General features: G+C 45.1%; 1 protein-coding gene across 2 annotated transcripts in view; it reads left to right on the top strand.

Annotated features, from left to right (window-relative positions):
• The window catches only part of TMEFF1 (transmembrane protein with EGF like and two follistatin like domains 1), a 135,521-nt gene that overhangs the window by 33,310 nt on the left and 87,601 nt on the right, over nucleotides 1–14,610 (top strand). Inside the window, exon 1 of one of the 2 annotated variants that reach the window (XM_024734459.1) lies at nucleotides 10,304–10,634. The exons of the other annotated variant lie outside the window; for it this stretch is intronic. Coding sequence (XP_024590227.1) covers nucleotides 10,439–10,634 — 196 coding nt within the window. The 5' untranslated portion in view covers nucleotides 10,304–10,438. Of the gene's footprint in view, nucleotides 1–10,303; nucleotides 10,635–14,610 lie in introns of those variants that run through there. 2 annotated transcript variants of the gene reach the window in all.

Below are 14,610 nucleotides of genomic sequence, written 5' to 3'. Positions count from 1 at the left end.
TAAGAGGCCATCTTCCTTAGAACTCCCGAGCCAGAGGTGAGTAGTAAGAGGTGTTGTTTTCTTTTTCCAGTGCTAATAAATGCCCACCTGAGAGGAAAGGCTCCCGATTTCCTTCTAAGCACGCCTACTCCAGGGTCCCTCTCGTGTCTGCCTCTGGTGCTGTCTATCTCTCCTGAGCGCTACTGGGGAAAATCATGTGCTTTCTCTTCCTTTATCATCAATGACCACTTCACAATTTTCTCTTCCTTCTCAAATCTGACCTCAAATTGCTGTGTGGTAGGGACTTGGGGCAGTAATCCAATTGAAAGGGAGGGGTCAGTGTACTTGATCTGAAGTGGTATCTGTTGTATATATTGCATGTCAGGAGTCAGTTTAAAGAGAAAGTAACTTTTTACATAAGATTGAGAGACTGCAACTGCTCACAGCAAAGATGGTAATGAAGATTAGGGTGGAAAGGCTAAGAGGGAGTTGATGGAGATTACAGGGGGCCAAAGCTGCCTTCAGCTACCTTTCGATGCAGCCACTCCCCCACCCACTATCCCCACTCCACGCTGCCCTCCTTGCTCTTTGGAGAAAGAGACCCTGAAGCCAAGATCCAGGATGTTCCTCAGTGTCTCAATACCATACCTACAACCCCCAACCCTACCCCCATATCAGCCTCCACTCTTCCCTCTTGTTTCAAAGAAGAAAGTGTCTTCCCTCAAAAGTCAGTCCCTCCATCCATGCTTTGAATTCCACGCCTCCTTGTCTTCTCAAGAATCTTACGCATCTGATTATCCTTTTTCCTGTGTTGTATAGTCAATTCCCCCATCCCAGGATCTTTTCCATCATTGTTTAAATATTTTACAGTCTCATCTCAAAAAGTCCCTCCTCCACCCAGTCACCTCTAGCTTTGTTTCTCTTCTTCTCTTCACAGCCAAGCTGTCCAAACGTTCTGTCTCCACTTCCTACTTCCTACTCATGTCTCAGGAGGCTCCAATCTGGATCCTGCCTCTACCACTTTACCACATGGCTCTTGCTAAGATCACCGATGACTTCAAGTGACTCTATCCATTGGACACTATTCAGTACTCGTCTTGCTTGACCTTTTAGCAGCATTTGACCAGTTAGCCATGTCCTCCTTCTTGAAACATTTTTCTTCCTTGGTCTCTGTGACCCTGTTCTTTCCCTGGTTTTCCTCCTAATTTTCTGGCAGTTCTTTCACATTTCCCTCCATTGGAATTCCTCAGGGATTCAGGCTAGACCCTCTTCTAATTTTATAGTACAGTTGACCTTTGAACAACACGGGGTTAGGGGGACCAACCCTCCTCACAGTTGAAAATCTGAGTATAACTTTACGGTTGGCCCTCTGAATCCACAGCTCTGCGTTGGAGGAGTCAACCAACCTCATAGGGTGTAGTACTGTAGTACCTATTTATTGAAAAAATTGAGTGGACCCTTGCAGTTCAAATCCATGTTGTTTGAGGGCCAACTGTATCTCATATACTTTTAAGTTGTCACACCCACTTCTATGACTTCAATTAACTTTTTCTCTGAAGAATCCCACACTTACATGTCCATTGTAAATCTCTTATGAGCACCAGACTTATACATCCAACTGCTACTGGATGTCTTGTTACAGATGCCTCAGTGGCCCCTCAAACTCAGTGTGCCTACAACTGAGCTTCTCATCCTCTCTCCAAACTGGCTTTTTCTCCAGAGGTGGCTATTTTAGTAAACACCCTTGAACCTAGGAATAACCATGGCTTGATACATTCTCTCCCTCAGCTCCCACATCTAGTTCGTCATCAAATTCTGTTGATTTTACTTCTTTAACCTGTCTAATTCATTTACTTATCCCCATCTTCCTTAGTTCAAGCCACCATCATCACTTACCCAGACCACTAATAGCTCTCCCATGGTTTTCTTGGGTACATTTTGGCTTTCCAATCCATTCTGCACACTACAGCCCAAGCTATTTTTCAACAGTGTCATTGAGATACAATTAACATACCTTACAGGTCATGCATATAACCAAGTAATCTTTTTTTTTTAATTGAAGTATAGTTGACTTACAGTGTTCCATAACCAAGTAATCTTCTAAAAACATAAATCTGAGCAGCTTATTCCCCATTCATAATCTTTGGATCAAATCTGAATCCTTATTCTGGCTTAAAAGGCCCGGTGTGGTTTGGTTTCTAACTTCATCCTTTGTGTCATCTGACTCCTCACTCTCTAGGTTTCAACCACAGCTGCCTTTTCTCTCTCTTTTTTTTTTTTTGGCGGCACGCGGGCCTCTCACTGTTGTGGCCTCTCCCGTTGCGGAGCACAGGCTCCGGACGCACAGGCTCAGCGGCCATGGCTCACGGGCCCAGCCGCTCCGCGGCATGTGGGATCTTCCCGGACCGCGGCACGAACCCCGCGTCGCCTGCATCGGCAGGCGGACTCTCAACCACTGCGCCACCAGGGAAGCCCTTCTCTGTTTCTTAAACTTGCCTTATTCTTTATCATTCTTACATGTTGAACTTTCCTCATAGAATACTGTTCCCTCTCTACCCCACTCTAACTCTTCAGCAGTCTCCCAGGTTTGGCTTAATATCACGTCTTAGGGGAAGCTTTCCTTGATACTAGTACCCAACCCCTAGGAGTTAGGGGTCCCTGCCTGGTGCTTTTACACCTCCTTTGCAAAACCCTTCATAACTGTAATTGATTGTTTAAAGTCTGACTTCCTGTTAGACAATAGGACAGGGACTGTGTCTATCTGATTCACATCTGCATCCTCACTGCCTAACACGGTTGCCTGGCACATAATGGGCAATCTCTACATATTGTTGGATGAATGCGGCTACTGTCACTGCTTTCCATGCCCTGCCCTGACCCCTGCTCCCATTGTTGTTGAAGTCACCACTATCAGAGCTGCCCAAAGTCTCATCACTATTGTTCTGCTTTGAGAGAAACAGCTTTAGAATGTGGTCTTGCTGTTTCACCTTTACAACTCCCTTAATTAAGAACCCAGATTAAGTGCCAGGTCTAACTATGTTGACCCTGATGCTGAGTCCCAAGGCCATCAGACTGTAGGGAATGATTTTCAACTGTTTGCCAAGGGAGAAGAGTTAGAAAACCACCGACTCAATTCAAGTTCACATGTACATGTACTGATGAGTTGCTGTATACAGTAATGTGTGCATGGATACACACATTTAAATGTGCTACATGTACAAATACAGGGTCCAGCTGTCACACTCAAATATGCAGACATACACACTCTCCCAGAGGCAACCTTATATATACTCATTCCCTACATATGCACACAGAGAGTAAAAGGACATATGCTTGGCACTTATGCATATGTACAGAGGCAAGCTGATATACTCATTACATATATATATACACATAGGCAAATGACATATGCTCAGTACATATGTGTACATACAGAGTCAAGCTGACATACTTAAACATACACAGTGGTAAAATAGAATTATTTAGCTCCATTTGACTCACTCTAATTCCTCCGTGTACTTAACTCCTTGCTTTATCTCTCCTTCATGATTCTTAGCCCAATGGATGCCATTCTCAAGTTCCCAGGCTCTTGCCTGTAACCTCGTGTCCCTTCCCTTTGACCTACCTGGCTAACTGTCACAGCTTGCCCCTCCAGTAGCTTGGCTGCCCCTGCCAGGCACCAGGCTGCCCTCCTGCAGGTCTCTCTAGTAGCCAGCCAGGTCAGATGAGCTCCTTTGACTGCTGACTTTAACTCTTAAGATGACCATAGGCTTTGGAGTCAGACAGACCTCGATTTGAGTCCCAGTCCTACTGCCCACTAGCTGTGTAACCTTGGACAAATAATTAAATGCTCCAAACCTCAGTTTTCTCATCTACAGAATGAGGATAATATTATCATAGCACCCTCCCCATTAGGTTTCTGGGTGCATTACATTAGATAATACAAGTGGCGCTCTTAGCCTAGTATATAAATGCAGTTAATGGCTATTGCCACTCATAACAGCTTACATTTATTTGCTTATCATGCCACTACTACCTCTAGCCAATTACTTATTGAATACTTACAATGTACTAAGCATTGTTCAAAGCACTTTACCTGTGCAAACCCATTTTATCCTTACAACAACCCTATGAAGTAAGTAAAAATTCTGTTTCCATGTTACAGATTATGAAACTGAGGTCCAGAGAATTGAAGTAACTTATCCAAGGTCATTAAACTAGCAAGTGGCAGAGTCAAGATGCAAAACCAGATGCTTTGGTTCCAGAGCTTACACTCTTAATTACTATGCTATACCTCTTACTACAATTTATGTGTGATTGTCTTTGTCAGAGAAGCTGTTTCTTTGGTACAATCCTTTATGAGTTAAACCCTTGGAGAAATTTTTGAATTGCAGCTGAAAATTTCCATTTGCTGAAAGATGGAGAAAATCTTCATTCTGTATTCAGCGCAATACTGAACAATTGAATGACAAGAAGACCTGCTGGCAAAACCCAGAGATACCTCTTCAGTCTCTCTACCCACTCACAGGGACTGTTTGGGTGAGAAGCCTTTCATACTGACAGAATTATAGTGCTGAAGTCTCTTCTCCTCAGGCAGAGTAAGGCTACTCTTTGAATTCCTACAGCACTTTTTTGTTCAGATGTCTGTAACCCTGGCCTCCTTGGCTTCTGCCCATCTACAGAATTGAGGACCATTAAGGCCATGTGGGTAACAAGAATGGTGCCTTCAACTGGAGTTGTAATTACAAGCAAATTAATCACAATAATCCCTGCATGTAATCACAAGAAGCCCCAACAAAAGTCTCCTGACGCGCTGGCAGGGGGCTCAGGATGACTTGTGCACACCCCTTGGTGGGTGTACTATTAGTGGTGCCAATCTTTGCTCCATCTTGTATCAGGTGATGATGCCTCTCCACCTGCTCATGCTTGTGATGTGGTGGGGCTTTGGAGTCAGATGGGGCCAGGTGACTCCAACTTCCTAGCTTTGCTGTTTAGGTAGGTTACTTAACCTCATGAGCCTCGGTTTCCTCATCTATAAAATGCAACTAATACCTACCAGCAGGGTAGGTGAGAAAATCAGTGACAACAAATAGGAAGTGCCTGGCAGTACCTGGGATGTAGCAGGTCTTCAGTGAATTATAGTTACTATTGTCATGGCTCAACCCAACAATTATTCTCTTCCACCAATATTATTATGGGATCTCTCCGACTAGACTATAAGTTCTGTGAGAAGCAGAGACTTTGTTTTGTTCAGTGTTGTTTCTCAGCATCTAGAACAGTGCATAGGCCATAGTAGGTGCTCAGTAAATATTTGTTGAATGAAGTTTAAAGCCGGTTGATCTTGTTCTCTGTCCCCACTATGCTGGCCAGCATTCAGACCCTCTTGTTCACAGGCCCTTTGCTCTGATGTTCCCTCTGCCTGGAACAATCCTTCTTCACCTAGTTAACTCCTACTCATCCTCCTGATCTTAGCACAAGTATCACTCTTTCAGATTTTGACCTTCCCTTTCAAAGCCTCTGTCAACATTGTTGCAATTTTACTTTGTTTTTGCGGTATGCGGGCCTCTCACTGTTGTGGCCTCTCCTGTTGCGGAGCACAGGCTCTGGAAGCGCAGGCTCAGCGGCCATGGCTCACGGGCCCAGCCGCTCCGCGGCATGTGGGATCCTTCCGGACCGGGGCACGAACCCGTGTCCCCTGCATCGGCAGGCAGACTCTCAACCACTGTGCCACCAGGGAAGCCCCGTAATTTTCCTTTTATTCGTATAACTGTTTGATTAATATTTGACAGTAAACTTCATAAGGACAGGGACCAGATCTGTTGTACCCATCACTGTATTTTCAGGGACTAGAAGTAGACTTTCGGTATAAATTTGCTGAATGAATGAATGACTTTATCCACTCTTTCCATTTTTTTTTTTTGGTTGTTACTGTTGTTTTTGAGGCTTGTGGGATATCAGTTCCCCCACCAGGGACTGAACCCAGGCCACGGCAGTAAAAGCCCAAAATCCTAACCACTAGGCCACTAGGGAACTTTTTTCATTTTTTAAAAAGACCGCGCCCTTCTCTAGGAAGTGGGGTCCAATTTCTTGAGTTGGGTCAGAGGTCAGTCCCAGGCTTGCACTGGGGCTGCACCATAAATCATTCCAGTGTTTCTGGACTGAACTCAAGTACTGTGATCCTCTCCTACCAGGGCCAATTTGTCAGTCCCAGAGTTCTCACTACTGCTTATCAGGGCTTCATTATGCAGCTAGACCCTCCAGCAGGAGATCCAGCAAGGCCAGAATTTTGGCTGGGTTGGGAGTGTGAAGTAGGATTTGCCCCTTACTCCTCCTCTCCGCCCCCACTCTATGTCTGTTTAGTGTTTATCACACTGAGTTGTAATGATTAATTTTTAGATGTACGCCCTCCCCCTCCCCCAGCTAGGAAGGACTATCTCTTTCTCCCAGAGGCTATTGTGATGCCTAGCATGCAGCTGATGCTGACAAAGATTTCCTGAAGGAATGCAATGTTTTCCATGAATGAAACTTTACTGGGGCCAAAAACCAACTCACAGGAGAGGGCACTACCTCTGGCTTTTTTTTTTTTTTAAACCTGAGCCAATAAATCTCTTTTAGTTTAAGTTAATTTGGATAGTGTTTGTTTTCTATTACTTGGAACTGAAAACATTCTGATAGAGCATAACTAATGGTGTTCAAGTATGGGATCTCTGATAGATTATTGTTAAAAAATATTCATTACATAGTCACTCCTTCTTACCTCCATAAAAAGAATAGACTTCTCTACCCCTTTGTCTTTGGGCTCAGCTATGAGACTTGCTTTAGCCAGTGGGATGTTAGCAGACATGTACAAACAGGGGTGTGAAAAGTGCTTGCACAATTGGGCATGCCCCTTGTACCACTACCACCTCCATAAAAAGAGGTTCCCCCAGGTAGCTTCTGCCCTTTCAGCTGGGACCCCAAAGTGAATACTCCTGGAGAAGATCAGAACTCAACCTGTACACAGGAGCCAAGACAAGCTGAACCTGTAGTTTAGAGCAGAGCCATCCAGCCAAGCCTATAGTCAACCCCCAGCCCTATGAGAAATGAGTGTTTACTATAATACATTGCTGACATTTTGTGGTTGTTTGTTATGGAGCAATAACTGACTAATAAGGTTAGCCCAGGGGGTTCCAAACTGGCAGTGTATGTGAATTACTTAGAGAACTTTAAAATAAATAAGGGATACTTGAGCTTCCCCCAGAATGTCTGGAGTGGTATTCAGAAATCTATATTCTTTTAAAATTCTCTGGGTGGTTTTTACGTAGTGAGTCCCCCACTCTTTTGTTATCTGACATTTTGGGGTCACCAATATTAAAGCATGTGATGGGGGTTCTATTAAACGACCACTAAGATTTTTTTAATTTGAGAGGTTGGGATTGACATATATACACTAATATGTATAAAACAGATAACTAAGAACCTGCTTATAAAAAAATAAAATAAAATTCAAATAAAAAAGCAATAAAAAAAGAATTTTATTGAGTTATAGTTGATTTACAATATGAGTTTCAGGTGTACCACATATGGATTCAAAATTTTTATAGATTATACTCCATTTAAAGTTGTTATAAAATGTTGGCTATACTCCCTGTGCTATACAATATATCCTTGTAGCTTATTTATTTTATACATGGTAGTTTGTACCTCTTAAGATCTCTTTTCGTCTCTGAGACTGGATGATTGAAGTCAGAGAACTCCTGTTTCTGAAGTACAATCCTTTTCAGTTTGAAAACTTTTGAGAAATCTGTGTTGAATTTTTCTTAGCTGATTTGGAGAAAGATGCAGAAGTAAATTAGCTGTGATTTATGGCCATAGGAGTTTTGTTTTTTATTTAAGGATTGTCTCCTTTTAGTATTTCTGCCTGGGCTATGGTTAGCAGTCAAATGAAAATTAAAAGCAGAAGACTGGGGCTGGGTGAGTCAAAACACATGGCAGGAAAAAAAATCACTGGTGAGGTCAAGTTTAGGGGAGAAGCTGCTGAAGGAGTGGTCTGAGAGGAGCCTTCAGCTGTGGCTTAGCAATTAGGAACCTGAGATCACACCTGATGCAGAAGCCAGTTGAAGTTTAGCTGAATAATTGCCATGCCACTGCCCAGTTTAGAGGTTTGAGGCAATCTTAATAAAATGTTACAAATGTGAATTTATATAAAAAGAATGATAAAAGTATAATTTAAAAGAAAATAGCTTTTTAAAGTTATAACAATAAAAATTTTCATTGACAAAAATTCGAACAATATAGAAAAGTATAAAGAACAGGAATCTTTTTCTTATAGTTTTTTTTGTTTGTTTTTAAATTTTATTTATTTATTTTTGGCTGTGTTGGGTCTTCATTTCTCTGCGAGGGCTTCTCTAGTTGCGGCAAGTGGGGGCCACTCTAAATCGCTGTGCGTGGGCCTCTCACTACTGCAGCCTCTCTTGTTGCGGAGCACAGGCTCCAGACGCGCAGGCTCAGTAATTGTGGCTCACGGGCCTAGTTGCTCCGTGGCATGTGAGATCTTCCCAAACCAGGGCTTGAACCCGTGTCCCCTGCATTGGCAGGCAGATTCTCAACCACTGCACCACCAGGGAAGCCCCAAGAACAGGAATCTTTTATTCATAAGCCCACCTTTCAGAGATAACCACTGCTAATATATTGCTGTGTATTCTTCTGAACTTTTTTCCTATGGATGTGTACACACACATGCCTATTTCAGAAAAATAGAATTTTCTTATACATACTCATTAGTATCACTTTTTTCCATGTCAGTAAACACTAACCAATCATCACTGTTAAAACTGCATAATACTCCATTGTGCAAAGAGGTACCATACTGGGACTTACCTGGTGGCGCAGTGGTTAAGAATCCACCTGCCAGTGCAGGGGACATGAGTTCGATCCCTGGTCCGGGAAGATCCCACATGCTGCGGAGCAACTAAGCCTGTGCGCCACAACTACTGAGCCTGCGCTCTGGAGCCCACAAGCCACAGCTATTGAGCCCGCACGCATAGAGCCCACGCTCTGCAACAAGAGAAGCCACCGCAATGAGAAGCCCGTGCACCGCAATGAAGAGTAGCCCTTGCGTAGCAACGAAAACCCAACGCAGCCAAAAATAAAGAAAGAAATAATTAAAAAAAAAAAAAAAAGAGGTACCATACTTTAGTTCCCACAGATGGATATTTAGAGTACATTTACTATTATAAAAAGGCTGTGGTGGATATCCACACAGACATTTTGTGTACTTGTCCAGTTATTTCTTTAGGCAAAATTCCAATATGTGTAATTGCTAGATTAAAGGATAAGCATTTTAAAGGTTTTGATACATAGTCGAATTGCCCTCCTCAAACATATAAATTAATAATGCTAGGTTTTGTCATTTCTTTTAACTCGTTAGTCATCAACAGGAAAAAAAAGTTTTGTAAGTTTAATCTGCCTTTTACTAGTAGTGGGTTTAAGTATCTTTTCATATTTATTGTCTGTATTTTATGTGAAGAAGACATTAGCTTCCCATTTTTCTACTGTATCAACTTTTTCCTTCTGATTTATATTAAGCATATTGTCTCCTATTTATATTGAAGACATTATCCCTAATGTGGCTTTGCTTGTAGTGGCTTTCCACACATTAAAAAATTTTATGAGTCAAATTTATCAGTTTTTCAATGAGATTTTAAAATTCCTTCTGAGGTAAGAGGCAGCATAATAGAATGAAAAAAGTAGAGGAATTTCAAACAATTCAGTCCATACTCTTACTGCCTGTGGCTGGGTCTCATTTTGCACAATGTGGTAGGAAGAGCACTGGATTGGGAGTCATCACTTTACCTCTCTGTGTCTCAACTTCCTCCTTTGTAGAATGCGGATGAGAATGAAAACTCCCTTGCAGGCTGTAAAAAAGAACTGGAGGGGATTCATGTAAAGTACGTTGTTGTCCAGGTCTCGTATGTAGCAAATCCTATCTAAATATTAGCTATTATTAGGGGGAGAGGGCAGTATAGAATTTTAAAAACTATTTTAAATTCATTTGGCGTTTGTGGGAATAGGGTAGGGATGAGGATCCGAGTACTTTAGCCATTTATCCCCATCTCTAAGAACTACAAAGCTGGAGTCAGAACTTGAGTTCCAATTCTGGGGTCCTGCCCGTTTCCTCGTAGGTGACCTTGTACAAGTCACCTTCACTTCTCCGCGGCTCAGTTTCTTCACCTAGAAAATAGCTATATCATAGACCACCTGCCCTTTTGCTGGGCCAAAGAAACGGTTCAAAAATGCTCACAAAGGGCGGCAAAAACGTCTGTTAGGGTAATGCTTTCGGAGCCTCCACGGCGCCCGCCAGCCCCCCGTGGCCGTCGGCTGGTAGTTGGCGCCGAGGCAGCGGCGGGGCTCCCGGCGCGCGGCTGGATGCCCGGGGCCTGCGCTTCCCTGCGCTTCCCGCCGTCCAGGGGCGCCAGTCATGGGCGCCGCGGCCGCTGAGGCGCCGCTCCGGCTGCCGGCCGCGCCCCCGCTCGCCTTCTGCTGTTACACGTCGGTGCTTCTGCTTTTCGCTTTCTCTCTGCCCGGGAGCCGCGCGTCCAACCAGCCCCCGGGTGGCGGAGGCGGCGGCGGCGGGGACTGTCCCGGCGGCAAAGGCAAGAGCATCAACTGCTCAGGTAGGACTGGCCGGAGCGCGCCCCTGCGGCCTCTCCCTCCCTCCGCTCCCGCTGCCGCCTCCCTGCAGGTCCCCGCGACCCGGCTGGGCCGGGCCCGAGCGTGGGGGTCCTGGGAGCTGGGCCGAGGGTGAGCGAGGGCGCGGGGCAGGGCGCAAGCGCGCGGTGCGGGCTTGGGGACCGGCGTGGGGCCGGGGAGGGGCTGTGCGTGAGTCCGTGTGTGCCGGGTGGCTGGGCGCGGGCGGCCGGGAGTGTTGGGAGGAGGTGAGGCCCGGCCGGCAGCGGCCGGGGCCCCCGGTGTGATCGTGGGTGTACACGCGGGAGCGCGTGTTTGTGTTGTGAAGGCTCAGGGGAGGGAGGGCGGCCCCAGGCAGGGATTTTCTGTGTGTATGTGTGACGGTGAGGGGCCAGGGGAGTGAATGTGAGCTGGGGAGAGTCCTTCTTCGGGCACTCGGGTCTCAGAGGGGTCGTGTGGGTAAAGGGAACGGGTGGCCCAGAGGACGCAGATTGACCAAGTAGAGTGATTGTGTGTGTGTGTGTGTGTGTGTGTGTCTTTTGGGTTGAGAGGTGGGCGCTCGGAGCTTGTAGTGACCCCGGGTCTGTGGATATGAGCAGGGAAGGTCCTGGGGCCCGGGAAGTGACCCTCTGCTTTTGTGTGTTGCGCTGGGTGAAGCCAGGAGCTCAGGGATGTGCCGGGGGTATGCACTGAAGAGGAAGGGTGCGGGTCCTGGGGTGAACCTCGTTTGTGTCGATTCAGAGGGAGGTTAGCTAGGGAATCATCCTGTGTAGGATTTAGCTAACAGAAAGAGGCAGTTAGGTCTCAGGGAGTGCCTCTGTGTAGCAAGGTGTGAGCCTGGTTAAGGTGGTGTGGAAAGAGGGAAGCGGTTCCGAGGGAGTGATCGTGTGCATGCGTTTGTCTGCTTTGCGGGAGGGCCTGGAGGTTGGCAGCCACGGGAGCACGGGAGTGACCTCTCCCCTCTCTCCGAGGCCGTCTGCACCCCCGCAGCTGCTGGAAACAAAGAGCCTGCTGGGGACGAGACTGTGGAGGAGGGTATCCTGGCCGTGAAGTTCCCTTTTCCTTTCACAATGGGTCCCAGAGGAGCCCTGGGGCAAGGAGAGGCTTCCAGGTCTCATTTAGGGGTGGGTAGGTCCTCCTGGAGCTGGCCTGGCAGATGCTAGTGATCATAAGCCACAGCCTTGCTAACTTGCCCTTTTATCAGTTATCATTCTCCACTTGTCTTCTTTGAACCAAGGGTGGGAGAAGCAGCATGGGGGGTGGGGGAGAGGGGGAAAGAGAGGGTGGACAGGCCACAGGGAATCCGGCTGGTCTGCCTGCCAGACAACCTTTGTACCCAAAGGGCTCTTGAAGGGGCATTTTTTTGGGGGGAGTGAGGAGGGAGCCAGAGGGCCTCAGCACAGGTGCTTATGCTACCCTACATGAAGAAAACCTTTGGCCCGCTGTTAAGGTTTGAAGGTCTAAAAATCTTTTAATAATTGTCATAATGACATGTTTTATGATCGGGGAGGGGTTAGCATAGTAAACAACAGTGTGTCCGTTAAAACTTTTCCACCCATGAAATAACTTTTACTTTATTTTTCTAATTAAAAAAAAACTTTATTTATTTTTGGCTGTGTTGGGTCTTCATTGCTGCGTGTGGGCTTTCTCTAGTTGGGGCGCACGGGCTTCTCTTGTTGCAGAGCACGGGCTCTAGGTGAACGGGTTTCAGTAGTAGTGGCACGGGGGCTCAGTAGTTGTGGCTTGCGGGCTCTAGAGCGCAGGCTCAGTAGTTGTGGCGCACAGGCTTAGTTGCTCCACAGCATCTGGGATCTTCCCCGACCAGGGCCCCTGCACTGGCAGGCAGATTCTTAACCACTGCGCCACCAGGGAAGTCCCTATTTTTCTAATGTTAAGTGGAATATGGGATAATATTTTAATCATTAATCACACTTTAATGGTTAAAAATAAAAGTCATTTGTATATTAGAGTGCCTTTTTGTAACAAATACTGGTTATCAAATTAGTAAGTGATCACACCATGTCAAAATATTTTATGGGCTAATGTGCTGTGGTTATTTGTTCTTGCTGAGATAATTTGTCCTTAGCAAAATAAAGTGTGTATTGACGGATGTTTTTGTGTATGCATTCTAACTCTTTATGGATAGTACAAGTTTTAAGAAAGGACATACAGGGCTGGAAACCCACAGGGTGTGGAAAAAAGGGACTGATTTGGGGATTTTGGCCCTTGCTAAGCAACTGTGTGATTTGGAGCAAGTTACTTAATTCTTCTTAGTTTCCTCTTTTATTAAAAGAGGGATTTGGATTTAATAATATCGGAGTCTTCTTTCAAGGGTATATTGATATTTTGAAATATATAACAGTAAATTAGGCTCATCAAATAAAATGTTTCCTAATGCTAAGATATACTTGAATAACTGGGTCTAAAGCTAGAGTTTTAACTAAATGATATTTGTAGATTCTTGTCATAACTCTTTCTAGGATGAAGATCTGGGAATGATTCATATGAAAAATAAAATTTTAAAAAATAAATTTATTTATTTTTGGCTGCGTTGGGTCTTCAATGCTGTGTGTGGGCTTTCTCTAGTTGCGGCGAGAGGGGGCTGCTCTTTTTTTTTTTTAAATAAATTTTATTTATTTATTTATTTTTGGCTACATTGGGTCTTCGTTGCTGCATGCGGGCTTTCTCTAGTTGCAGCGAGTGGGGGCTACTCTTCGTTGCGGTGAGCAGGCTTCTCATTGCAGTGGCTTCTCTTGCTGCAGAACAGGGGCTCTAGGCACATGGGCTTCAGTAGTTGTAGCATGTGGGCTTAGTAGTTGTGGCTTGCGGGCTCTAGAGTGCAGGCTCAGTAGTTGTGGCGCACGGGCTTAGTTGCTCCATGGCATGTGGGATCTTCCTGGACCAAGGCTCGAACCCCTGTCCCCTGCATTGGCAGGCGGATTCTTAACCACTGCGCCACCAGGGAAGCCCCAGGGCTGCTCTTCATTGTGGTGTGCGGGCTTCTCATTGCGGTGGCTTCTCTTGTTGCGGAGCACAGGCTTTAGGCGCATGGGCTTCGGTAGTTGTGGCATGTGGGCTCAGTAGTTGTGGCTCGCGGGTTCTAGAGCACAGGCTCAGTGGTTGTGGTGCACAGGCTTAGTTGCTCTGTGGCATGTGGGATCTTCCCGGACCAGGGCTTGAACCCGTGTCCCCTGCACTGGCAGGTGGATTCTTAACCACTGTACCACCAGGGAAGCCCCGGAAAATAAATTTTTTTTAGTTGATTAAATAGACAGCTATAATACTCCAGTCTGAACATAGGCATCTATTAATGCAGGTTGAGATTGTGCATAGACTTTTTTAGTAGCTTTTGTTACCCAGGTATTTTCCACAAAGTTTACTCCTTTACATGTTTGAGTTTTAAAATCTAAATGCTGGCCTTGACTCCCTGTTGATTTTCATTTTGGGTTTTGGACCGTCATTTCAGCCTACTCTGACCTTTCTGAAGCCGGATTCTGTCTGGCTGTGTAAGTTGGGTCACTCACAGCTTTGTGGCCCTTGTAAATGTGAAGAGCAGATCTGTGGCTTTATTAAATTAATAGAAGTTGTCTAGATTGTGGAAAAGAATGGAACTATGTGATATTTTACAGCTGACTTGCTTCTAAATCGGTTGATGTTGATACATTAATCAACCAGATGTTCAGCCAGCTATGCATCCTCCTAGTTGCATTTGACAGATTTTTGAGCTTCTGCTGTTCAACATTTTCCCATTTTGTTCGCCAGCCTATCATTAAAAGATTCTGTCAGATTGTCTTGTTTGAATCAGTATATATATATGTCTGTATCATCCATTTTCCATTTTAGTAATCATATCAAAAAGCAAATGTCATATAGTCTGCCTTAATCAAGAGCACATGGTGGCCTTTTCTTTTTATTGTGTTCAAAAACTTATTTACCCATTCTAGAGTTTTTCAGTGGATATGT

The sequence above is a fragment of the Neophocaena asiaeorientalis genome, unplaced genomic scaffold (assembly GCF_003031525.2).
Source record: "Neophocaena asiaeorientalis asiaeorientalis breed wild unplaced genomic scaffold, Neophocaena_asiaeorientalis_V1.1 scaffold192, whole genome shotgun sequence".
NCBI lineage: Eukaryota > Metazoa > Chordata > Mammalia > Artiodactyla > Phocoenidae > Neophocaena > Neophocaena asiaeorientalis.
Note: the sequence above shows the minus strand (reverse complement) of the source record. Positions and strands in the feature narration are given on the sequence as shown.